The sequence below is a fragment of the Pagrus major genome, chromosome 18 (assembly GCF_040436345.1).
Source record: "Pagrus major chromosome 18, Pma_NU_1.0".
NCBI classification, from domain to species: Eukaryota; Metazoa; Chordata; class Actinopteri; order Spariformes; family Sparidae; genus Pagrus; species Pagrus major.
Genome location: NC_133232.1, coordinates 30663471 through 30691345, shown reverse-complemented (window position 1 = coordinate 30691345; position 27875 = coordinate 30663471). Strand labels below are relative to the sequence as shown.

Sequence of the window (27875 nt, the reverse complement as noted above, 5' to 3'; positions counted from 1 at the left end):
TTTCTTAAAATAAGATTTTTAATATTACTTATTATCATAAAGATATATTTACACACTTTACAGAAATAGAAAATAAAAACACAAAGCTACGCATGAAAGGAAAAAATAAAATAAGTACTCCAAGAGCTAAAGCTTATCTTTTATAAATTAGAAACCAAAAGTTCAAATATGTACACAGTATTTCAACCATTTCTGATACACTTGTTTTATTTATTTATTTATGTCATTTATTTTTGCCCAGTTCAACATCAAAACAGAGACAGGGACTGTACATTTGGCCTGGTGAGTAATATGAGCACACACCATAAACAGAATATAAGTTTCAGGAGTAATACATTGTCTTTTTAAATGGTATCTGCTTGAGACCTAGTAACACTGTTGCGATGGCGTGTAAACCTACAGACTGCATCTCTCCTCAGATTGTTCTGAATGTAGCTGATCTCGGACACAGTGGTTACATAGATGGAGAATGTGTCGCAATCAAGGCAGGAGGGGCCTGTGCTATTCTGGGTGGAGGAAGTCTCATTTTGAGGCTCCAAGATAATGACAGATCTTAGTCATTTCCCATGGGAGATAAAATCTAGTTATCCTTTGGATTGCCCAGCCGGTGGAAATGTGTGAATGCATTGGATTGAATATCAGCCACTTGATCTTGCAGACACCCACTCTGAAGGCCAACATGATACAGTTTGATGGGCTCGGAGATTCACAAGGTAAAATCATGGAATGTGTTGCGTGCCAGCTCTGTTTCCATTTCCACAATGGGTGAAATGTTTGGTTCAGTTTAATTTTAAAAGGAATTTTATCTGGTAGAGAACTGAGTATAGAATGACAAGAGGATAAAAATACAACAACATAAAAAAACAACCTTGTGTTTTTCTGTCATCTTTTTATGACTAGAACTAACGGGAAACAGAGATCAGTGGCTAAGCTAATATTTTAAAACCTGCTGCTAGCTTATTCTCGTCTCCAACCAGTAACACAAATCTGTCTCTCTGCTCATCCCCACTCCTTACACACTCCCAGCCAAATGTATTTGGACAAAAAGAACTAAATACAAAGGGGCAAGTTCTCAGAACAAACATTTTTCTACCAGGAAAACATGCTAACAAGTGCATAGGAACATTACTCAGGCCTTGTGATGGTCACAGAGAAGAGGAACTGGAGAGGAAACATTGAGAGGATAGGAATCGTTTCTCTTGTGTAAGCCTTGCTGGAAAAGACCATTAAGGAAAATGGTTTTGCTCCCCGAGCATAATGTATTGGTTTACCATTTCAGTTTGAGCCTGGACGTGCTTGTCCTTCCACACCACAAGGCCCATTAACCTGATGTGCAGGGGAGGACTGTGGGCTATCATCTACAAGAAAAGAACGCCTGAAAGCTTTCACGTGTCCACGACATATTGTGCTGCAGACTACTTTTCTATTTTGTTACATCCACAAAAGATACAGCTTTTCACACTGTATTCAAAAAGTAAGCTTTGGACAACCAGCTAGACAAGAATCAGACAAAAAAATTGTCACAATACACTGGAAAACCAATCCATACCAAGAGACTCTTGTTTTCAGGGTGTATTTTTCCAGCAGCATAATGGAATTGCAAAAGTGCAGCCTTGCGAACCCATACAGAGAAGTCTTGGAGCAAAGCCACGTCTATTCGTTGGGACTAGTTGACACCGGAGGCTTTGGATCAGTGGGATATTTGGCTTTTGATTTTTGGATTCAACTGATAACCAGACCAAGATTAAAAAGAGTACTTCACATAAACATTGGTTTGCTCTGGTCTCTGAAAGGGCAGCATGGCTGGTGCAGATGGTGAGGATACATTCATGAAGAACAGTGCGGATACAGACGTTGCTCGGCTCCGTAACAATAACTTCTGAGATGGGGGAAATATTGATTTGAACCCCTTTGTCATGACCCAGTCTACTTCCAGCATCCCAACTCCTGCGGCTTTGAACTTCCATCCCCAGCTCATATCTCCCTACTATCTTCCCCAATAATACATGAGACATCCTGAGCAAAGCAGTCTCACTCCCGAGGAGCATTAATGAAATCTACATCTCTGTCTGAGAGGGTATGAAAAAATAATGGTGGAACTGAAATTATTACTCTTCACAGTGCCCTAGGATTTAATACATTTTTAATCAAGGTGATCTTGGCTGGGTGGATTACCACTGTGATTTTAGATGCTCTCTTAATAAAAGCTTCTCATGCTGGGACCGAGAAGCCTCTGCGTTTCATTATAATATTTGCATGAGACATGGCGAGAGGGAAAAGGTGTTGAGAATCTAGGTTAACCTGCTGGTTGCTTATGTGGTCAAAGCTGAGTTGGATAGAGGAGTGTTTGCTGATTGAATCGCATCAGATTTTCACTACTAGGAAGTTTCTCCGCACTCCTAATACACAACGAATGATTGCAAGGTGGCTGCTCTACAGGTTACAGTCCTAATATGTTACATGGTTACACACTGAATCAGCAGGGGGTTGAGGATTGGAAAGGGGGGAAGGGTGTGGTTTCAGTCTAAGCCAATTTAACAATGAGCTCAGACTAAGTGGCCCCGGCCAGCCTTGGGGAGATCCATCTGAGAAAGCTTAACTCGAGGATTTAATGAGCGTAATGATCAAAGCCACGACCACCTGTGCTGTGGAGGGGCAGACTAGAAAGGCAACTGTACCCAACATAACGTAGGGAAAGGATCACGACTAGGATACATGGCTATACTGGTGAATACATAGAGGGAGAGAGTAACGATACAGTATACGAAAATATGCTCATATAAGCTTTAAATGTACTGAATGTTTGTGTTCTGTTAAATAAATGCACAAAATAGACTGCTCTAGTACAAGCCTCTATCACAGCACCCTGAGAAAAAAGAAAACTACTTAATTAAACACAGAAATAAACATAAACAGTAATATATTCCAGTATGATGGAAAGGCATAGCATTTCGTCAGTGAAAGATATCGGTCAAAGGGTCAAAACCAGCCTTATGCTGAATGTTAAAACAGCCAGAGCACTAGTGGTAGGCTGATCATGGTGACATATTAACTGAGCTGATATTTACTTTGAACTGCTTCTTTTTTTTGGTCTAATTTAGCCGTCCTCCTCGTGGGATTTCCGTTTGCAGAAATTTAAAAATGCATAATGTGTCAGTGTATCAAGACTTCAAACAAGAGGTAATGTGTTTCTCCCTAACCTTTCATTCCTTCGTTCCTGGCAGCATTGCGGAGAAGGTTATTATTTGGCACTTCATTAAAAGGCAAGGCAGCCTGTCGGTGGAGCAGACTGCCCCTGCCAGTTAACAGTCGTGTAGAGCAGCTGCGTGGGGCAGCAGTGTGGTGAGAAGGCTGGGGGGGATTGGGGACAGGATTGGGATTGGGATTTGGGGTCAAAGGACTCATCCAAGGTGGGACATGTTACAGTAACCTTGAGCGTGTCAGTAATACCCCTCCCGGAGGTGTTAATGAGTTCAGAAACACCAAAATAGCTTTGGATTAAAGAATCTCCTCAATGAAGGAATTATTCTGTCACTCAAATAGATTGTTTTGACAATATGTGCTCGCTTTTCAGTCCAACTTTGCTTTGCATGTGGACGTACTGTCATTAGGAGGTACAAAGCACCATTAATAATGATAATTAAGTGATGTTATAATGTCATTTAAATGTGACGCTCTTGCTCTTCCGTGATAAACCTTTACTTCCTGTTCGCAGCAGGCATCCAGAGTGAACTTAATATTTGCTATTGTCAACTATTAAAACTGACACTGCCCTTCCTCATAATCAGCGCCCTCGCCCGTTAGCAAAGCCATTAAGTAGCTACACAGCAATGAAATCGGCGGCTGCAGTAACCTTGGATTTGAGAGATGGGAATACCACACCGTGGAGAAGTGACAGATGCTTTAAGACTCAGATTGTTTTGACCGGGCTCCCTCTCCACCACATGTCATGCAAAGTGTGTGAGACACTCAGGGAGATCGCTATGTTTGGGCTCTATTAAGCAAATGATAGGAAAATTGAAAAGAAAAAAAAAAAACACTTGGGAGAAGACAGAGATAGATAAGTAGTGAGGGAGTGAGAGAAAGAGAAAGAGAGAGACAGAGAAACAGAGTCTGATAGCTCGGGCTCCATAACCCCCACCCCCCACCCCCCTTCCCTGCCCCCAATTCCTCCTAGAGCTGAGGGTGAGCGGCTTGTCCTGATTTTTTTGTGGACAGAGTTGCTTGAAGAACCAGCAGGTGCTATGGACATCACTCTTCAGGCTGGGCAAGCGTAGGCCCTTCGTTGCAAGGCCCCCCAAGGCAAAGGAAGAGCATAGAAATCAGAACCTGGGGGAGGGCGCTCAAAGCAGTGCCTGCAAAACAGGAAGACAAGAAAAAGGTGCCATCAGTGACGGACAGTTCATGAAAACATCGGTAATACCTCGGTACACTGGCTTTTTACAAGAAAACACGCTTACTATCTGTAAGAGTATTGTGTTGAAATGCAAATATCTTGTTGAACACAAGCATAGCATAAAAAAAACGACCACTGTGTAACACCAGGAACACCGACTACCGTCTCAAACTTCATCATCAAATGTTTTTTTGTTTCATGAGTCCTGCAGACATTTCAATTTCCTCTCCAATATGGACACCCCTCAGGGAGTTCCTGCTACAGCTCTCTCTGTGTTGTACCTTATGTTATCTCGCTCTTGAACAACTAAAGAAAAGGCTATCCCAGACATGATCCAACCAGATTTCATGGTCTTTGATAGAAAAGCACGTCAGGGAGTGAGAAACACAATTGTACATCTGTCTATAGTGCGCTCGGGGCACCGGAGCACCGCGTAACAATGAGGAAATCTTTTATCTTCCCTCGTCTTTTATCTTCTCCAGTTCTCTGATTATTTCCCAAGATTTCAGATGAGTACTGAAGTAAGCTTTGTTGCATGACAACAAGGTTTATTTAATGATAAGAGCCTGCGTTTGTTTCAAGATGGCATATTTCTGTGGTCATGTAATGCCAGGAGAACTGATGTACGGTATATCTAATCTACATTGTAGTTGTATTGTTGTTTGTTGTCGTCCTTTGTGTCCACGGGGTGATCTCAGTGCTGCAGCTACTTGAAGTCATACTACATCACAGAGGGGAGGAGTTGGAGGAGTTGCAGACCTGCTCTACATTGTTTTGATGGAAAAGAAAAAAAAACCCTTAGGAAGACTCATTCACTGAGCTTACTCACACTCATGGTCTCAAGGGGTTTTCATAAATTGCCTGCGGCTTTAAATCTGTAATATCCTGTCCTCTTTTAGACTGTCACTGGCATGGCTTAGATCCAAGAGTTGTAATAGCACGTTCGGATCTGAGTCTTCTCAGAAGCTCAAAGAGGATGACCCGGGTCGCCATCTTTCTTCTCAGACTCGCTCACATCTGGAAAGTGTAAGGATGAAAAGTCAAACTCTGCCTCAGGTGTCTTGGGGAATAAAAGATGAGCTGCTTACGACGCTGAAATGGGCAGATGTCGCTAAGTAGCAGGGAGTTGGTGGATGGACACTGTCAAGTCAGTCGTAGCTCTTAATCTCTGTTTTCACAGTGCAGTAATTAAGTTTAGCCAAATAATGACATATCCACATACAGTCTGTCTGCCAGTCCTCAGCTGGACGTCTCCATTGAACTCTAGCTTTGATCAAACACACTGCATCTCCAGCTGCTTCCAGAGGTGTTTTTCCCATCATCAGCTCAAACTGGAGAAGAAAGCAGGACACATGAGGAAGAAAAGAGGCTTTCATGGCTGCTAGAAGGCTGTGGGATGGATTGATGTAGATATCGGGTCTTGTGAAGACTTAATTCCTCCAGTCAGAATACATCACGCTGAGGCAGAAAGAAGTTCAGACTACATGGATCATTCTCTCAGTGAAGGTTGGTAGCTGATGTACATTCCCACTGTGGTCGGGTTTGGGGTAGACTGGTGTGGTATGTGAAGAACCCCTTGAATTAGATGAACTATGAACTTAGCAAGCATGAGAGGAGAGGCAGTGGGAAGTGAACAACAAAAAGGAAATCTTCAGCGTGTTGTGGTTTAAGTGGTGGTTGCAGAGACAGCATTGTGACTCACTGAGCCGTTCACTTTTACAGAGCTTCACAACTTCCTGAAGCTCCCCGTATTGTGTGGCCGGCATTCTGGCACTGAGCACAAGCGCTGACCGCTCAACTCGCAGAGAGGATTCTCACATTTTATTGGCAGAGCGAGGAAAGTTGGAGGACCCATGGTGCCCTTCAAGTGCAGACTACCCCGGCTTGGTGTTTTACTCATTGTTTTCACCTTTGTGCTCAGCCCCTAGCGCCCCCCCTGTATTGAAAGCAGAAGTGAGTTCAAAAGAGGTCTTACCCATTCAAAAATATATTATCAATAATTCGCTATAGATTGTAAAACCTGTAGAGAAAAGAGCCTCCAATCTTCTATAGCTTTGATCCCTTTTCTTTAAAACTGATTAACCATGCCTTGACGCTCTCTGGCTGCAGCCTCCTCTCACTATGGCTTTAATTTACAGCGGCCCTCTGCAGGTCAGTGTTGTATAGTCGACACCTCCTGCAGGGATATTGTGTCTTGCTGAGTTTCCCCGTCTCTCACAGCGTCTGGGAGAGACATGTGAATGGGTCCTGTGCTTCTAAATGCAGGGACAAAATTGTACTGCTGCTGCCTTCCTCTCACAGAGATTAGCAAGCGCAAAGAGAGTTTTGATCTGTGTATACTGTAAATTTGATAATGTTGTTTAATTAGCTGTTGTATGTTTTGGTTTCTCAATGAAGTTTGATCTGTTTTTCTATTGAGAGACAGTTTGTTTTGGTTCAGAATAGAAAACCAAACTGTGAAAAGGTGATAAGTAAAATATTATCTCTGATTTTCGATGAAAGCGTTTTCAAACAAAGCCGTGTTTTACTCGACAGCGAGTTAAACATTCCCTCACAAGAAAAGTGGTGCCGCCAAGAAACCCAACTCCACAAAGTGTTATCTTTAGAAAAGGAGGTTTTAATTGACTTTATCAGGCGGAGAGAAGAGACGTATGCAAGCTGAATTCACTCAAAGGTTGGGTTTCTAAGGATAACTGTCTTCCATATGCGGAAATAAATGACGTATCCTTAAAAACAACCTCTACTATGGAGGCATGTAAGCTGGTAGACTAAGGTCCAATAATCTGTTAAGACATGCACTTTTTTCCAGTGCCAACAATAACATCCTTGTGTTGGAGTTGAGTCTGGCTGCGGTGGACATTAACAGAGTTTCTAGTGTTCCTGTAAGAGTTTCCCATTCGTCATCGAAAACATCCGAACTGATTCTGCCAACAAAGTATTTCAGGACTCAACTTCATATTCCTCTTGGAAATTCCTCTGAAATTGTTTCCTCACTAGTCAGCAGTTATAATTGAATATATCGGGAAGTGCTTTTGCTCAAATTCTCTCGAGGAACACGGAGCTCTGACTTGACAGAAAGTTGGACACAGAGTTGTTGCGATAAGCACATGCGCCTTTTATTGTGTGTCACTGACTGTTTTATTGTGATGGTACGCTTTGCCAAACAAACCCTAACGAGCATCTATTCAACCGTGAATGCTACAAACTCACCTTGCTCTAGAACGGCATGGGCCCCTTGTGGGAAAGACGTGGCCGTGGGCGTCTCCTCTTCCAGCCGGCCGGTCTGTGGGTCTGACCGCCCCTCGCAGGGTTTTGCTGGACCAGTTTTCTCACCGTGGCCGCCTCTTCCAGCTCTCTGCCATGCTCCGTGGAGGCCATGGGACCTGGAGGACACACATGGAGGAGAGACCAATTAGATCCCAGTAAATGGTGTTTCACAACCTCTTCTCACTCAGAGTATCACATTTTGATTATGAGCCAAGTCCTTCGGTGCCTACGGAAAATGTGTAGCAAGATCCGACGAGGGATCACACTGATAATGGATGAGGAAACAAGAGACATGTATAGATAAGTGTGTGTGTGAGAGTGTGTGTGTGGGCCTCTTTAAGCCCACCCAGCATTATACTTCATCAAGTCAGTGTGGTGGAACCAAAGCACAGCAGTTAGAAGTGAGAAACCCAAACCCTCGTGTCTCATGTCTCTGTCACTCTCCAGCAAAGATTACAAACACCGGGCAGCACCAGACCTCGTGGAGGTGAATCCTGTCGCAGCGTTTGATCCGAGATTAGGGATGAGTTTAATAGCGGTGTGTCTTAAAGAGGATGTGTGTGAATGTCTTGGGTGTGTGTGAGTACATGTGTGTTTGAGAGTGATCCCAGATGTTCTCAGTCATCTTTCAATAAGTGTGGCCTGATCCCCTTAAGCCCCTCTTTTCCAAATGGTTTGGTCCACCTCAAGTGTCTCTATGACCTTTCAACCTATCGCAAACTGAAAGACCTCCCTTTGGAGATTTTTTCAGAAATTTTTGCAGTAATATCCTTACTTGTAACAGGATATTTAATGTGGATGATCTTTCCCACAACAGCCAGATATATATATTCCAATAAGCTTTGAGTAAGAGCAGAGCAGGACCTTTTATTTGGACTTGTCAAAGCAATGAAATATCTTAGTGAGGAGTTATTGTATGTATTACTTATACTCTGATGCATTTTTAATTTTAATGAACAATTCATTGTACATAAACTTTCATTACACTCATAAAAAATGTATTATGTTACTGAAATGGAGCTGTGTCAGTGTGTTTAAAGAGAATTTATTGGTTGACTTCAAGAGAGACAAGAGACAGATTTAAAATATCTAAACTGAAGCAGCAGAGACACTGGCACCTACATTTCCAATAATGCAACATAACATCTTTCATTAGACCCCCCTGCCTCCTCAATCACCACTTCCTCCAAACACCTCATCTCTAGATTGTAGTGTAGACTTTTTGTTAGATATATGAAGTGTCAAAACCAAACCGAGACTGAGCTCCCATCAGAGCCACAGGAGACATGATACAACTGATTTCACAAGTCGAGTAAACCTCCCTAAGTGTGAACCTTTTCATTTTTGAGAATTAATATGTTCTTGTGATCCTTGCTGCATTTCTAAGACTTCGTCAAAGCTGAACCCCCTTTTTCAAAAGAAACTTCAAATCCCTGTTGGGCAGTTCCCCTCAAAAAGCTGATTGACAACACTCACACGGGGTCATGACATTCCTGTCTCCTCTCCTCAGAGACACTGGCACCATTTTCAGAATTCCCAAGAGAATGACCTTCCTTCAGTTTACGAGGGCTCGGGTGAGGACACAGCTTAAGATAAGTCAGACAGTCGACTGCAGAGGTTTGGACAAGCAGCAAGTAAACTGAGGACAGCAGCTGAGCAGCTTACAAAAGCCAACATGATGCTAGGTTCCTGCCTCTAAGATTCTTTTCATTGGTTTGTGTGTTTAGTTGTGGCAGAGTGGTGATACCACAGGCTGTTATATGAACAAGGCACAGCTGTGCCCCCAAGGATGTCGTCTGATTGAACGTTTAAAAACTGTCTCTAAAACCTGCGTTCGAAACACTCAGGCTTCTCTGATAGCTGAGATCAATTTGTTGAATGGAGGGCAGCTTTCTTCAAGAGCAGAATTCAAAACACCATTAGGAGGAAGGCTAAGTCTCTCTGCAGCCTTTCATAATTGTTGACCTTCAGCTGTGGCATATTGAAGACATTTTAAAAGAACAACTCTCCATAGAAAAAGAGGAAACATATAAAGGTTTCTGCCCTTCAGGTTTAAATAATGTGATAAAGTGAACTGCACCACTGAGCTAGACAGCTTTTTAAATGTTTTCGATGTATATCCCTGAAATGCCAGACGTCTCAAGTTCCATTTCCACACTAATCTTCTTCCACAAGCACATTACACACTATATTTGTGGGTGAACAGTGGGCTAATTCATTTGCAGCGGGGAAAGTCTGTGTTGCATATTTCCGCATCTAAAGCCCATCTTTGCCCCTAGGAGCACTAATCTGCGCGTTATCCTTTTGTTATTGTTCCAGATACACAGTGAAAGAGGGACGCTGATGCTCTGAAGGCTTTCAGCTCATTTCTTTTAAATCCAGAAGGTTAAATGTAAAAACACTCTGTGTTTGAGTAGATTTTGTGGGGGGCCCTGCTTCCTTTGGCACCTGAAAAACCATTTTAGTTGCAGAACACACAGAAGTTCAAGGCTGTAGTCTTTGCCATTTAAGGTATCGGTATGCTCGAAATTGACTAGTGTGCACGATGTTTCGTCGGAGATGGGATGAAATAACTGTTAAACCAAAGGTATAAAGGTAGCACACACATAAATCTTCAGTTTATCCTGGCTAACATGCTAATGTTTCAGCCAAGCGGCCTTCATCAGAGCATCAATACACATAAGTTCAAGGCTACAGTTGTTGCTTTATTAAGGTGTCGATATGCTTGAAATTGACTAGTTTATATGATGTTTTGACGAAGGTGGGGTGAAAAGCCCAAAGTAGATGAAACAATGCTATAAATGTAGTGTGAGCATCCATACTTTTCTATCTCGATCAGATAAATGGTAAATGGCATTGTGATAATACCAGGATTGCCACAGTGATGTCAAGTTGCATCAGTTTATGCCATGGACGACTATTGATGATGTACGAGGGTTGTCTCATTTTATAGGGGGAGATTTCAACCACTGCCTTTTGTAACTGTGTTCTGAGGGGCAGGAGGGCACGAGGGGTATGGGTAAAAACTGGAAATGGGATTGAGCCAAAGTACGCTCAATATTCGGTTTCAGAAAGTTACATAAATTGTCAGATGGAAACAATATTGAAAAGGCTTGGCGAAGGAGGGTTTTAGACACTAAACTCGCCCATTCGACAAGCGGTTAAATCACACTGACACCTTAAACGTCTCACACTGATACCTGAAGTAACTAGAGTGCTACACAACGGCCAACCGCAGCCTCTACAGTTTGAGCAATGGGCTACTTTAACAGGTGCTGCAAGCACATGCATGGAGTCGCACTCAGTCGCTACACACACACACACTCACACACATACTGCAATGCAACATGGTAAAGTAATTGTACCTCGGCTCACACAACTCATCTGCTGTTCCTCTCTGGGTGGCTCAGGCTGTCATAACCCAGGTCCATAATGAGACAATTTAGATGTCTCCTGCCATAGCAAGCTGTCAGCCACTGCTCGGCACTGGGGTTTGAAGGGAGAACATCTCGTGATTCTCCTGACAAATCTCAACCCATCCAATCTGGCTACAGGATAGAAAAGTGTAATGAAAGCTGCTAAAAATAAGCCGGGCCCCAGTGATAACACTGGCAGTATAGATTAACTCTTGCAGCCTGTGGGGAAAGCTTCTCTGTGTGACAGATATGACATACAGCAACAGCTAGCTTTGTATCTCAACCCATCTCCAGTTGAACCCATATAGATTGAATGTAGCATCATCTGTTGCATCTGGATAAGATCTTTGATTGTTTCCAGGGCAGGTTTATCATTGGATAATGCATATTTCATCTCCATAAACAATAGGATATCTCAGCTATCTTATTGCTCTGAAATTGGATCCAGCCTCTGTAGTATCCCATTGATCTTTTCCCAGGAGAGATTCCCATGTTTATGTTCAGCTGGTAAAACAGCAAAATGGCAGCACAACACATGTCTCACAATAACAAGCGTCTTATCTCAAGTTCTGATGACCTTGGAGCTCTGGTTTTACCCTCTTTCTACCAAATCTCAACACTTGTTCCCCCACTTGGTAATTCCCTAATTAAAGTTTAATAAAGAGGGAATTTCAGGAATGCCTGGATGTTGCTGCTACTGCTGCATACATCGCTGGCGCCTCCTTGTAAAGGAGAGGCGTAGGAGAGGTAGAAGTGGTCAGGCAGAGAAGAGAGTAGTTGACAGTGTCACAAACTGGCCGGTCTCCAGACTAATGATGAATAGCTGGTTGGCTGCACCCTAATTCCCCGCCCTAGTTTCACCACCACCTCCTATCGTGATATCTGTTATGTTGTCTTTTTCAAATGGCCGGCTCTCCGTCTTGTTATGGCCCAGCGGAAAGTGTAATACTGACAGCTTATCCCTGTTGATTCTGCAGCAGTCCATCAGCGGTGCCCGGAGAGATATAAGTCTTCCAGCGCTTGTCCATCCAGTCAGAGAAGAGAAATGGCTGTCCTCTGGTTTAATGCCAACCATGAGGACACCTGATGAACTTGGCAAGAGCAAACTGTATATCACAGCGCTGTGTATCAATGCAGGAACACAGACAGCATGGCAAATGGGCCAGAGCTGCTTATTAATAGTTGTAAAGCTGATTTGTGTGTATCGCCTGCCAAAACGACCACATAACAAATGTCTGCACTTGTAAATGCATAATAATAATGTTTTTTTTCTGCCACTAGGACATAAGAGATTAAACTATACCAGCCCGTGAGTCTAACTACAGCAACAAGTAGGCACCGGGCTCTGTTCACAGTTATGACACTGTTGCATCAAATGTAAACATGCTCAGTCAAGCGTGGCCTCCAAAATTTAATCCATGCTGTGTTTAATTTTCTCTGTGTCACTGCAAAATGATTTGCGGTCCTCTTGAATCTTATCTGTTTGTTTACTCGTCTTGCTCATCACTCACAGTCACACAGATTATGAATCAATTGCGTGCAATCTCATTGATCCATTTTCTCGGCTGGCTGAGCGTCTCAAAACATTTCATCGCTCCTCCGTTTCTTTACTGTCCCCACATCACTTGTCTGACACCGCTGCGCCGTAAATCTTGCCCACTGCAGTTTGTACAGATGTATCCTGATAAGTAAACAACAAACAGCTGGAGTTAACCCTATGTGCCCGCAGTGTGATTGTACTTCATATTTTGGCATCAAAAACCTTGTTCATGATAAAAGCTGGATAAGTAGGAGTAGGATAAGCACACCATCAGTCCACCACTGACAGACTGAAATATCTCCTCAACTCAATCAGATGGATTGACATGAACTATTGTTCAGAGATGTATGGTACCCTGGGGATGGATTCTACTGACTTTGGTGAGCGCTTGATTTTAGCTTTAGCACAGTCTCAACAACTATTGAATGTTTACCATGACATGCAGCAGATATTAATTTCCTCCTCAGGATAAATTGTAAAAACTTTTTTTTTCATCTAGCGTGATCCTTCAAGCAAAAGTTTGATTTGTCCAATTCTTTGCTTTTTGTACTGATACCTGCATCCTCAGTTGCACTTGTAGGTGCTAATCAGCAAATGTTACATGCTAACATGCTATACTAGCTAGCTGATCAAGATAAAAATGATACTTTCTAAACATCTGCATGTTAGCATTGTCATAGTGAGCTTGTTAACATTTAGCCCAAAACAGCGGAACGTCGCCACCAAAAGTGACCGTATTTGGACAAGAAAGTCCAGACCTATAAATGAAATAGGAGTATTTTTGTGCATAGCAACAAATATAACTAATGACTGGATATTCATTAAAGGGATTTCATTAAATTGGCAGAATGAGGTTGTTAAAAGGCAGTATTCAGCCCACGGGCTGCAAGTTAAATAGGTCTACCGAACTTACCCTAGTTAATCATCTTTTTTACTGCAAATCAGATGATAATGTACAAAATGAACATCATGCTGTATTGAAGAAGACTTGAAACTGGCAATCGTTTTTTTCATAAGCTTACATACAATCAAACATATTAATGAAGCCAGTGGAGACGTAGCTGGCGATTGGACAAAATGGAGGCACTTCTGCTTTGGCGTCACTTTTCAGACCCGTATTTTATACAGTCTCTTTTATACAGCTTCACAGAGCTGTTAGCATACCTGTATACTCTAATCAGAGATCCAGTTAACGCTTGCCTTCTTTTTACAATTGCATGACATGACATACGAAGCATTCCTTCACAACATAGTCCAGTGTGATGGTGGATGGTGTTTCTATTGCAAAAATAACCTGCCACATTATAGTATTTGCTAGACATCCATATTATAAAAAGATGACATTGTTATTTGTTTCTATATGAGAGGTGATTGTATCTTGTGTATGTGTGTGTAATCCTAATGGGCAACAGAGCAATATTTGTGTTAGTAGGAGATAGGAAGAATAAATACCCTGGTGTGTGTAGCCATGGTTATTACCATGACGTTGGAGGAGCAGGCCTGCTGTCTCAATCGTGTGCCTCTCCTCCTTCATTCACTAAAAGTAGCTTTAGCTAATGAATCCCTCTATAGCATGCCATTACCACAGACATACTAACCCACACAGCCAGACAGAGACATGTCATGGGCAGAGATGCTTCCCACTGCATAAGCACATTAGGGGATCAGGATTATTTGGCCAGGGATGAGAAGTGTTAATTGTGCCAGATATGTGCCAAACATTCTTTTAACCTAGAATAAGCCTCTGCACTGCTACAGCATCACACTGGAGATTTGCTAGCAGCCTGATGGCCTCCCCACACATTCATCCTGCACATATGGAATGGTGCCTAACTAAAGAGGCAGTCCCTTGTTGTTCAGCTTTCACAATCCAACATTTAGTGTCGGAAATGCTGCTTATCGCATGCCTACCAGTAAGTCTGGGCCTTGGCAGAAACTGGTACCAATTGCTTGCCGACTTTCAGACCACGTTACCATGGCAGCCACCATGAAAGGCGCTCAGTTTAGAGCAAAAAGAATGACATTGTCAGCTGAAATCGACCAGGTTTCTCAATTTACAAATTTCACTGCACACAGTGTGAATGCACGATCAGCCCTCTGGCTGTGTCTGCGATGTTTTTAACCTCTGCGGGCCACAGCACTTGGCCTCTGAGTGTTCTTCTCAGGAGGGGTTTGTTTTGGTCGTGAGCACTCGCCTGTTTGGGACTGTTTGATATGCAGCATTGTTGTGTTCTGTGATAATGCTAGGCTTGTGGCTGAGTTGAAGGCTGGCTTTGTCTATACAAACTCCAGTGAGGAAACCAAAGTACATGAAAAGTTGCTGCAGCTTTTAAACTTAACCCCCTGCTCTCAAAGCGACCCCCCCCTTCAGAACAAATTAAAAACAAACTGTGCAGCCTGCTAGTTTCTGGCTTTCTGCAGATGCCCCTTTGAGTCAGTGAGCTGCCTGTGAAGTGTGGAGCTATATATGCTCCTGAATTAGAGAGTGTATGAAATGATGAGGTGTGAGACTGCATGCTCTGCTATGATCAGAGCGCTGTGAGTTCAAAGGGCCGGCAGCAACATTGAGCCAGCTAATGAAGCCACTGACTCCCCTCACCTCTTGACTGCCTGTTGGTTTATTCAAAATCCCACTCCAGTTGAAGGGGTGAATTTGTGGCTAGAAGGTTACTGCAGGTTGGAGCCTACTCATCATGAGCAGAGAAACAAACATATAATAACTCAGAGGGAGGATTTCTCTTCACAACTTACATGGAGGAGAGCAGGGGCAGGAGGGATGCTTTCTGTTAACAACAGCAGGATGAATCTTTTGCGCATGGCAGGTACAGTAGGTAGGTAAGGCTACCAACCGTTGCCCTAATCTCCAGAGATTGCATGTCAAGGGCAAAGGGATCCTCCAACCATCCGTTTCCATGGGCACGCTAATCAGATGTGAAACACAGCCCCTCCCTTCCTGTGTCATCACTCCCCCCCATGCTGTGAACCTGCGTGCCTTCTCCCATTTGAGAATGTGGGAGAAAAGAGAGAGACAGAAAGAGGGAGAGAAACGTCACTGCGCAGGGTTCACTGCAGCTTTTAAAGCCTGAGGGGACCATCGCCTCTCCCCATAGCACATACAGTACTATTAAAGGAAAATAGCAGCAACATTGCATCAGACTGTGGTACGTCTCAACCACACTAAAGGAAACAAAACAATGGCTCTGACACCTAAAGCTTAACTGGATAGATTACCCCAAAACAAGCTATTATCATTATATTTGAGATGGGTTAGGGTTAGCAAATGTATGCTAAATCACGTGTGAACAAAATTCATGTTTAATGCAATAAGCTGTGGTCCATTGTTTATGCATTGCATCAGACAAAACAAAAAAAACAAAAAACCTCAGTCACAAATCTTGGTTTGTAATGACACCTTCCTTAGAATTAGTCATTTTGACAGTAGGATTATCTAAAACTATAACATAAAATGACCACAACATCTCAGTAGTTTAAGTATGGCCCAGGTGAAAGTGATGCTACACAGGTTAAATGACTGGTAGCACAAACAATAATAAACAAAAACTGGCATGGACATAAAAACGTCTATAATTACTTTAACTTGCAGCACATTTAAATGATATCTAATGAAAAGTCTTTGCTAAAAGAGAGTTTTATTAGGAAGGAAAAAAAGCACCTTTGGCTAAAGGTTATGCAATGAAACATAGTAAGCAATTCTGTCTCAAATATTTAGTGATGAAATAAAGTTCATGAGGATTTTTTACTGACAGGTTCAGCTGCTCTGTGCTAAAGTTTAATGTTTATCGGCCCTCTGTGTTTACAAGGTTTCCACGAGCTGGGAGGATAAACTGTTTGCCTCATGTGGAAGCATGTTTATGAAATCCATATATTGTTTTGCTCTTGTATTTTTACAAACATCTGTTCATGTTCAGGGGCCCTGAGAGCAGGGAGGCCTCTCCTGAAGAGTGTGTGAGACATGGGGACACAGCGAGGGGCCCTGTCCTGTGTATTAGTCGGTGGCAGATTATGTGATTGACCAACGTTTAGACCTGTATGTGTGAAATATCTCCCAGGGAAAATAACATTTGTGATCAAAGACAGAGCTATTGCGATGAATAATGCATGATTTCATAAATGAATGATTTCTGTGTTGTCACAGAAGGGCCCCACTTCTGTGAAATGATGGAAGCGGTCTTACAATTACCCTTTTCAAGCATTTAATTTAAGGCAGGATCATAAGGTGCATGACAGTTTGAAACCACATGCGGTGCACCACAACATCCTTTAAATCTCTCAGAATAAAGTGACATCCTTTAGCCTCAGGCTTTGAGTTTAGGCAGATCCCAGAGGGGGAGTCGATAAATGAACCCAAAATCTCTCCTACAGTCCCACTGCACCATTCACAGCCCCAATCCACACTGCTATCTTCACAGCAATGAAATCCTGAGCAGCCTAACAACAGCCAGCTGTGCAGCGCTTTTAGCCACACATTGTAAGAAATCTCACTGATCCACGATGGCGCCTATAGAGGTTTGACGTTAATGGTGACAATACCCTAAACCATATTTATTTGATTCACTTCTGCTCCGACGCACCACTTTAGCTGCTGAAGTATGACTTTCTACCACAAATGACATCTCTAAAGCAATACACAGGAGTCATATTTTTTTCATTCTGGGTTCCTACAAATTGAGCATGAAAGTAATTAAAGCACCTGCGTTCCTACAGACCGCAGTATTTATTCTGCGGTCTGGCAGCCCGTTAATAAAAATGTCCACTCAGATCTTGATCAGGAATCTGATCTGCCTGGACTACTGCTATAAATGTAACACTTAATGTTCAAAAAGAGAGTCATAAATCACTTTAATATTGGACACTAGTGGAAAACAGAGCATTTTTGGAAAAAAATATATCTGGCTCTAATTAAGTTGTAAAGAGCGCCCCTGGCCTGAGGATAGGGTCTGGTGATCACATGAGGTCTGGTTAACACAGGACCCCGTCTCCACACCCCCACCACCCCTCGCCGAAACCTCTAGGTTGTGCCCTCAGAACTCAAAGGGGGGTCTGGACCACAACATGCATAAGGAATCAGAATGGAGTCAGAATTTACAAGTGATTTAGCATATTTAGCGGAGCAGACTTCTTCTTTACAGCCAAGAAATGCCATTATCTCACATATGACATGAGTTAAGATGGACTAGATCACCAGCTGTGAGTTTTCAGATGTAGCTGTGACTTCCTTCACCACGGAGAGCTTACACAACCTCTCAGCTCCCAGATAGCCTCTCTTCCTGTCCGCCCCTTTATTTTTCTGTCCCTTGGCCCGACTTTTATACCCCCCCTTTGCCTTTTTTCTTTCCCTTCGCTGCATTTGCTCTCAAGGGAAGATCTAAGTGAGTAGATTTATTCATTCAAAGAGTTCTGAATTACATTACAGCAGCCCAGCAGTCACATATGCCAAAGTCTTCAACAGCTCAGCTCTCCGGGGAGTGTTAGCCCAAAGGTTAGCCTTATATCCCTACCAAATGAGTTATGATTTCTCACTAAATCTCTTCCTCGGCTCCCACCCACTCCAGAGCAATTGAGAGTGCCATTCACCGAGCTCATGTTGGGTGATATTATACAGATGCAAAGTGGTTTATCACAGAAAGCATTTTTCTTTTAGAAATCTCCTCATTGCTACACTGACTTGCATACTGTGAACCCTATGGCAGTTAGGGCTGGACAGGCCTTAATAATAACAATATTTTAAGGCTATATTGGAGTGCTCGATATTGTCAAATCAAATCAAAAGAGGGAAATATCTTATCCTGTTTATTTACATTTTTTGTTTTATTTCACCTTATTTTACCAGGAAGTCACATTGGGATCTAGATCTCCTTTACAAGAGAGACCTGGCCAAAATAGCAGCCATGCAAAAACACAATATAGTAAATAATTTCATGTGGAAAGCGGATTTGGTTTCACGAAACGAGCCAGAACCTTCTAGTGGCAGGGAAGGTTTTTAACAAATATCCTCTACATCACCGCTGACAGAAATTCGCAATATAATTCCCTCTTGGCTGAATATGGGACAACACATTCAGAAATAACAAATGGTTAGCTACCACAATATAAATAATATGGCAACATGACAAATGTATATCATCTCACATTATATACTGTCAAACACCCACTGCTAACCAAGCTACATGGACATAAAGTATACTGTCTGGATCACAACAACATTGTTCTGATGCTACTATTTAGGCCCACAGAAGCAAAACAAATGACAAATCAACAAGAGGATAACAAATCACACTTCAGTCACATCCCAAACACAACTCATGGAGTGTTTAGTGTGTGTGTACGTGTGTGTGTGTGTGTGTGTGTTGTCTGCAGCAGATAAACTCCCCTGATGCTGCAGGCTTCTGGCTCTATTTCCTGGTAATGCTGCATGAAGAGGAAATCCAGGTTCTTTATGAAATGGATTTCATCTGACCCTGTGTGTCTGTGTCTGTGTGTGTCTGTTTTGTGGTGTGTGTGTGTGTGTGTGTGTGTGTGTGTGTGTGTCTGTGTCTGTGTGTGAGACATAAACCCAGGTGGTGCTCACAAGCTCCTGTGCCTCGCAATTTTAAAAAAAAAAGGAAAAGGCCTTGTGATTCCCCATAATCCTGTAATAACCTTTCCACAGCTCCCCCTTTGACACAAGTGTTTGCCCACTGTGTGCATGTTATGCCAGGACATCTGGAAAAGTTTAGCTGCTTTTGTTCTCGTAATCACGTCTGCAGGCACAAACACCTTCTTCACATTAAAATACAGGGGATTATGATTTAAAGCTTCCTGGTTACGGATGGTTGAGATCTATAGATGTTGTTAACAAAATAATCAGACCTAGCTAGGAGGCGTTTTAGGTGCTTTTAAATGAGTGGCTGCATGTGCTGAAAGCCCTCCTCTTTTGGCTGTACTTTGACCCGTAACACTTGGTTGAGCATCTGAGCGAGGCGGGCCACAGTACAGTATGTAAGCATGATGGTGGTGGAGCAGCCAGCCCCAACAATACATCAAAGTTTAATATGGAATAATAGCACTGCTGACAGCTCTCATAAAATCCCAAGCAGAGGATCCCATTGCCAGATAATGGCTCTGATCTGGGCCCGTGCCCTGCTCACACACACACAACTGGCTCACCTGTTCAACCCAGGCCTCGCAATTACACCTCCTGTGTGTGTGTGCGTGTGGGCAGATGTGTGTGTGTGTGTGTCTGAGCCAGCTGCTATTGTTTTTATGCCGTGCGTCCCTAGGTGAAGATTGGCAGGGTGTTTCCATGGCAGAGAGAAATGAAGCTTTGATGTGACAGACGTGAGAATGTTTTGAGAATAAAGAGTGTTTATGTACCAGTCTTAAGAGTTACACAGGGAGGAAGAGTGATCGGCCTCGGGATGAATTATGGATACTACATGTCTAAAGCTGGAGCCCACTCTTGAGCCAGAGTGCTTTTCAAGGATGGGTAATTGAAGTGTGCTGCTAAAGGATGCTAATATTACATAGAGACAGCCACAGTAGCTCTTTTAGTGTACTGAATGAATATTGTAAGTAGCATTGAGGTGGATTGCCTGTTGCACTAGGAGTTCTTGCTAATATGCAAATACATCCATAAATACAATCAGGACTCATGCACACTTCCACACCCTCCTCCTGTATCTCACTCAGATCCAGGTCTATATTCACACACACACACACACACACACGCTCTCTCTGTCTCACTCTCTGTGTTATCTTCTCTCTCCTCTTCCTCAGACACACATGTACACACACACAGATGCCTGAGAGAGAGAGAGAAAGCCCACTGAACTGGAAAAGCGTTTGTCTCAAGATGAAAGGCTTCACACCCACTGCCTACATGCAGAGCCTCTTCCGACACCTTCCCGCGACAGCGCATACTGTAGCAGAGGCTTGTGCTACGCAGACACACTCCAGCTAGCATCCCTCCCCACACCCATCAACGCCGCAACACACTTGCATCCCCTCCTCTCTTTCACTCCCTTTCTGTCTCTCTTCCTCTCTGTCAATGGAGCTCTGATACTACAGTAGAAGCAGCAGCAGCCGGGGGACAGAGAGAGCTACATAAGCGGCATGACTCGAACAACGTTGAGAAGGATAAGCTCCCATGAAAGCCCGAGGCACGGCAGCCTTGTTTTTCCCCCGTAGCTGGTGTAGCACGGTGGGCTCTCAGGCGTGGAACATGCTTAGCCACACGCAGGGCGTGAAAAACGACACTGACCATGATGCTAGATAATTGCTTCCCATTTACTCATGTGCTGAGAGGCTCAGACAAAAATAGCATGTCGCTGTAACGAATGTGCTGGGAAGCATGGGAACTGTGAGTGCTGTGGCCGCAGATCGATACACAGAGTGGACAGCATAAAGTCTACACAGCATCTCTATACAGCACCTAGCAACATATACAGCATCTTACTATATATGTTCCTAGGCCTGTTTCCTTCCAGGATGTGCTGTATGAAATATAATCATAGTGCTACATCTTTTCTATCATTTCTTTACAGCTTGTATTAAATATAAACACAGCTTCTGTCTGTGTGTCTTCCAAGCTGCTGTAGTTGGTGGGTAGGTGATAATCCCAAGAATGCCCCAGACATTTACACAGGCCTAACTGTTGTTTTTTCACACCATAATGTTACCTGCATCACATCTGCAGACTGCCCATCGCTCTCCAAACTAACCCCCCAGCCACATTTCTCACAACCCATTTACTCCCATGAGCCATCAGAGGGAATCTGCCCTGCCCCTGTGTAATTGTCCAAAGTCAATGTTTTTGTTCCAAATATTAGACATTTTGGATCCATGCTGGAATTGATATCTAGTCCAACAATGGCTCCAGAGACGCGGCTGCACTTTACGGAAATTTACTGTGACAAGGCATCAAGAAAGAGCCCCACAGGAGACAATCCATGCATCTGGGATCTGTGTTCCCCTCATCGATGCGTACAACAATTACAGTCCTCATTATCATCACCACAGGAGGCACGCACGCATATATAGGTGCTGTGTTGCCCTGCTGCACAATCACAGTCATGTAATAATCATGTAGCACTCGGGTCAGATGGAATACATCAAGCCGTAAATGAATCAGATTCACTCCACCTCACAGAACATGTGCCATGCATATCTTACATTTCATAACAGCCACAACAGTCGCCCATACATCCAGCACAGCTACAGCTCCACACATGAATTGTCCATCAACAAAAACCTCTTCATATTTCATCTCCAAGTCTTACAAGCTTACATCAAGGTGAGGCAGGGAGGAAAAAAGGATCAATCTAAGCTAGAAAACCACATTCAAGTTTACCATAAAAGCCATGGCAGTACAATAGCAGACAGTATAACCACTGCAGTGCAGTACTGTATACAGCCAGGTGCTGATATTCCTGCCTTTTAGAGCCCACACAAGGCTAACCATGCTGGGTAACTGATCAACTACAGCTGCCTGCACGAGCCAAAGGCAAACAGAGAGAGAAATAGAAAGCGGAGGGAGACGACCGGCGACGAGGCTGGCCGCTCCTGTACTCACCAGCACTGGCAGAACACAGCAGAGACACCAAGAGCACAATCACCAGCGTCAGGATCTTCACATTCATTTCTGCACTCCCCTCTGGCTCTCCGCTAGTCACTCGCTGATATACTGTAGTGGTGTGTGTGTGTATGTGTGTGTGTGTGAGTGTGTGTGTATGTGTGTGTGTGTGTGTGGATGGGAGGGAGGGAGAGGGGGAGAGAGAGAGAGTGAGAGAGAGAGAGCAGCTGAGCGAGCAAGAAAGAGAGAGAGACTGTTTGCTCCCCTGTGTGTGTGTGTGTGAGAGTGAGAGAGAAGTGAGTGTGTCAATTTGTGGGAATGTGTGTGTATGTGTGTGTGTGTGTGTGTGTGTGTGTGGCTCCCTGACTGTGCCTGTGTATTTGTCTAAATGCGTATTTGTATATCAGTGTGTGACAGCGCCACTCCAAGACTGAAGGCACGTCTTTATCTGAGCTCTCCCACGGAGGTGTGTGTGCCTGTGTGTCTTCTCTTCTTCTGTCAGAGAAACGGCAGCATGAGCCAAGTTCAGTGGAGCTGTGAATGTGCTGGAAGTCCGCTTGCAGGTCTGCCTGTCGGTGTGTGTGTGTGTGTGTGTGTGAGTCTAGCTGGTCATGTGGCTTATGTATCATTGACTCTGTGGGTCACGGAAAAGCCCCCTCCTTGCCCCACCATCACCCATCCTCTCCACCCCTTTTCCACAAACATGCAAGTGCACATGCACCGAGGAAAGAGAAGGAGAGAGGTAGCAGAGGGAGGGAGGAAAGAGGGGGAGGAGGTGAAGGGTGGGGGGTGCATGCAGGTTTATGATAATACCCAAACAGATGCTCTTGTTGAAAACTCTTTGAATTGCAAACAGGGCTGCTTGCCAGGAATCCAGGAATCAAAATACCAGCTTATTGGGGGAAGTAGATGAAAGAAGGGAAGGTGTGAGATGAGGTTCGTGCTTTCCTGCTTTTGTATCCAGGCCAGCTGTATGGACCTTTCTTCCTCACACTATTCTTTACCAACAGTGGCGCTGGCAGTCACGTCTCGAAGGAAGGTATGACTTAAATCATTTGCGCCGTTTGAAGTCAGTGTCCGTGACACTGGGAGTAACCGCAGGAAAAAACTTATCAGACTCTGCCTGATCCCATCGCTCGCACTATTTGTTCCACCGCCCCCTGAAGTCATTTGTTTTATTTTTTTCTTTACACAGATTATATTCTTCCTGTGAACAAAAGCAGCAAGAAAACCACCACCCTGCTTGGCTATAAAATAAATCAACTTATTTTTTTTTTCATTTGTTTATCAAACAATAAACAGGAAAGGTTGCATTTCTCGCTGTGAATTGTGAGAACTGTTAGCAGGCACTGGAAGTACAACAAGTTTTCTTATCGCGTTTAGCCATAGAGCAACATCAATGCTACAAGTTTCTACAGACCCACTTGAGAAGAAAATCGTTCTGGAAGGGCCATAAATTTTGTATGTATTAAACTATGCATCAAGAAACATTGAACTCCACCCTATTACCGCATTTTATACTCCGCCCTATCATAAGGAGTCTGCGGATCTGGTCCAAGGCCCTCAGCAGAAGTAATAAATATGACAAAAATTGATTAGCTCATGATGTAAGTGAGCCTATAAATTTAATCACAGTTGTAAAAAGAAACCCAAGATCACTCGAGGAAAAGTAAATATATCATGTCAAAACATTACTCTGGTAAAAATTAAACTCAACCATATGAATAGTACTTGAGTAAAAGTCTTTAAGTATCTGATAATAAATCTATTTAAACACAGAGGTTGCAAAATTACGCAGATTCTTCTCAAGTAAGAAAGTACAGTACAGATACAACATGTATCTACATGCCGGATCTGATATTCAGGATTATCAGAATTGGTGTTTTTTTATTTATTATTTTTTTATCGAGTTGCCAATAAAATGAATTAATTTCAAAATGTGCTACTTTGGCTCTGAAGCAGCTGCAAAGTAAATAGTAACTAAAGTGATCAAAAACACATAGTGGAGTAAATAGTACAATATTTGCCTTAAGCCAGCACTTAAGTAAATGCACTTAGTTACATTCTATCACTAAATTTAGGTGTTTTTATGAAAAATTCAGTTCACTTCGAGCCAACACAGATCTGCGTCGCCAAAGGGCTGAAGTGACACATGATGGATGGACCGCCTTTGGTCACAACCTCCAGACACAACCCCCCCCCCACCGTAAAGTCTTCCACACAACCCCTTTTCTATGTGTTGTCACTAAACAGTCACTTTAGTGGTGTAGACCTGAGAAGAGGGGCCCTGTGACCCTCGACTCTGCAGCTCCCACTTCACACAGCCCGCCCATTGTCTCCCTAAGGCCCTGGGTCCCAGAGGGCAACATGTCTGTGCCACCCACTTGAGATCCAACAACAAGAGCACCTTCCATTTTTACATGCGGCACTTGAAGCCTTCACTTCATGTGAAGCAATCCTCTCACCTCAGGGGTGGCCAAGCCCCTGAGGGCTAAAGATGCTTATCCGAGCCTGTCCTTTTTTTAGCTGAAAGATAATTCTCCCAAGAGCCTTTAAAAGAATCTGTTCACAGCGTTTTCTCAAAGGTGCTCACTGATCACTGACAGAAAGCATGACCAATTCTTTCCAATTGTACATAATGAGAGATAGAGGGGATTATGGCGCCATTACCAGCCCACTTAGTAGTTAGGAGTAGTTAGGAGTAATTCAAAATTCAGTTTAATTCAACATTCAGGGAATCATTTCAAAGCGATATGGGATGACTGCCTGCAGAGTTATTTCAAATTAACAGTTAATGTGGGTATCAGGACTGAGGCAAACATCCAGAGTGTGTTGAATCCAGGTGCTACTCATGATAATTTATGACTGTGGATTTACCAGTCATTAAATGTCCTATGGATATGGATACGAATGTGTGAGACGTTGTAAAGTTGGCAGTAAGGGCTCAAACATTTGCACTCTATTAGCTTTAATTGTCTTAGCTTGAAGCAAAGCCTGCAATGAAAATGTAACAGATGGTGTTTCCTCAGAGTGTATCAGTGGACCGTGTGCCATGACGTGAGCGTAAGCTAGTGGAGGATTGCCTTTTTTTTCCTTTTTTTTTTTTTTTTCTTTTTTACCTCTGAGACCTGGCAACAACAGTCAGAGGGCAGCAATACAGCCACATGTGCCTCAACACAGGAAACACTTGGCTGTTTACAGGAAGTGTTTGATGAAGGAATGCGGTGTATGTCAGGATTTGGTCACCGTTGACGACTTTTCCTGATTCCTGAGTTTTTAATAACAGGCCGACATTCCACAGATAAGTGTCACACAGATGATGGAATAAGGAATCTTCGCATTTCCCTCTAAGCAACGTCTTCCTTGAAAATATCAGTCATACCGCAGAAAAATGTCAACAGGTGGCCTCTCAGCCGCGGCTAAATTAGTCCCCTGATCTCAGGACAGATTTGCCGCATTATTTACTGTATTCACAATTAATGTGCTTCCTGTTTATCATCCGCTTCTATATAAAGCTCCTGATTTCTGAAATGCTAATGAAGTGTGCGGATGTTTGTTTGTATTGTTGTTTTGATGACTGAATGAACAGTGGCAGGCCGCTCGTGTCGTTGTTATTGTTGTGCAAAAGTGAACTCCGCACGTCCGCTTCCATCTCCAGAGCTTCCATCAAATGCAGCGCACCTTTATTAAAATGGAAAACAAATCACACCTCCATCAAGATAAGCGTCAACAGCTTGAGTGAATGCAGAATGTCAATGTGAGATCAGGTCGTGGTTGCTAATTAGCTTCTCCGGAGAGATCAGCAATGAGAGAAGAAAGTGTGACATCTTCATTAGGACGTTTCAAAGTCTGTGGTTTTTTTCTGGATATATGAGAGAATCTGAGCTGTGTTTTGCTCGTCTGAGGCTTTAAACAAATGTGATTCTCCCCCTCAGGCGGCCTGTGCTTCATATCATGAAATGTCAAGAATCAGAGGCTTGGTGGATTAACTTATCTGCCTTTAATCGTGACATTATCAGCAGCACTGCAAATTCAGCTGAGAAATGTTTCTGGGCTCGCCAAAGCCCCCTGGAAGATAGGGCAGCAATTTTCTGCCAGTCTGTGCTTCTCATTCTGTCGTGTTGCCTCAGAGCAACCGCACACACACACACATTTTCTGTAATTTCGTACTTGCATGAATTCCTAGTAATCATTAAAAAACTATAAAGAACTGCTGTTGCCCTGAACTGCAGCAGTTAACAATTATCTTAAACAGTTTCTGCAAAACACATGTTTTTTTCCCCACAGATAACGTTGTGAGTTATTAAGTTGCTGTCGTTTTGAGGAGAAATTATGACAGACAGGAGGTGTGTTTATCCCTACATTTGAACACCAGCTGGAGTTTATCTCTAACTCTAATGTAGGACAGGCTCCGAACTCAGTCATGAACTGAAAGTAATCACAAACCCTTGACATCAGAGTGCTGCCAGTCCGGAGAGGAAAGCAATTTACACAACAGTAATCATATAAATACAAATTAACTTCTCATCCTCCCCCTTTTTTTTCTTTCTACTCTGACAGATTTACCCTCTGTTGTGTGATTTTAAATCAAAATAACCAAATAAGAAATTATTACATTTTTCATCGCGAGCTTCCAAATCATTTTCACTGCTGCTCCTCTCCTGAATCGACCAGACAAAATTATCCCCCGGGACATTATGCTGTGGTGTTGCGTGACTCTCATACAGTTGTCTCTATAATCGGTCCAGCATGGCTCATCAGTCCTTGGAGACAAAGGGGCCCACAGCTCTGAGAAAGATGCATTGTGAGATGACAAGTCACTGTAACCGCCCAGATAAAAAGGCAACTTTTTATTTCCAGGGAGCTCTTTTCACCAGGAGTTTTATTAATCATAATATCCCCGTCAGGTGACTTCCATCTCAGTGGATTTACAGGCACAGAGGGCAGATTTTTATCCTGTGATGTTGCACCTGCAGGACGGGAATTTTCAAAAAATCTATTCACATCAGAGAGAAGGTCTCAGAATCATGAAATGTTCTCATATTTTACCGTACGTTTGTCACTAAGGTTTGCAGCAAGGGCAGGATCAAACTCAAAGAGCGTGTAGAAAACACGCTTCGCACCCTCATAAGCCTGTCAAACCCAGATTCTCCACAGATACTGTGCAACAACAAATAAGGGAAGTCTTTTGAATCCCGTCTGCGCTCTCCGCCGTCTAATCAGCCATAAAAATCTACTGAGGGTTTTCTCCAGGTGGCAGGTGATACCAGACCGGCTTCTGACATCACCCACAGCTCTATGTTTCACTGCTAGTGTTGAATGCCTCTTCAGTACTCAGAAACTTTCTTGAGTTTGACTCCTCACCTTTAACTTCGCCGTACTCGTTGATGTGTATTGGTATGTGCTGCAGAGAGGGGAATTGGTGGCAGCATGCCAGCTTTTCACATGCTCCCATGCACTTAAAAATACCAATCTTCTGCTCTCTGAGTGCTCTATTCTTCAGGGCTTGGTTATTTCTCAGTTTGCAGAAGATATGATGATCATCCACCCTTTCTTTATTGCAACAGAGGATCAAACGGAGTCAAAACAAGCTTAAAGGAGGAGGTGTTGTATCCAAAGTGGCTAACTGCTCTCTTCCCCTCTAATATTGTTGCAGTTATCAGTCGTTTAATCTGTCTGAACAGT

General features: G+C 43.2%; 1 protein-coding gene across 1 annotated transcript; it reads right to left on the bottom strand.

Annotated features, from left to right (window-relative positions):
- On the bottom strand, positions 1-22665 carry apln (apelin). The gene is made up of 3 exons (XM_073486707.1): positions 22191-22665; positions 7607-7779; positions 1-4355 (listed from the first exon to the last, which is right to left on the bottom strand). The coding sequence occupies exons 1-2, from the start codon at positions 22255-22257 to the stop codon at positions 7613-7615; spliced, it is 234 nt and encodes a 77-aa protein (XP_073342808.1). The 5' UTR covers positions 22258-22665; the 3' UTR covers positions 1-4355; positions 7607-7612.
- Between the last annotated feature and the right edge of the window lie 5210 nt (positions 22666-27875).

Coding starts and splice junctions, on each gene's coding strand:
- apln (XM_073486707.1), bottom strand. CDS start 22,257: ATGAATGTGAAGATCCTGACGCTGGTGATTGTGCTCTTGGTGTCTCTG. Junction 7,780..22,190: donor GCTGTGTTCTGCCAGTGCTG/GTGAGTACAGGA, acceptor TGTGTCCTCCAG/GTCCCATGGCCTCCACGGAG.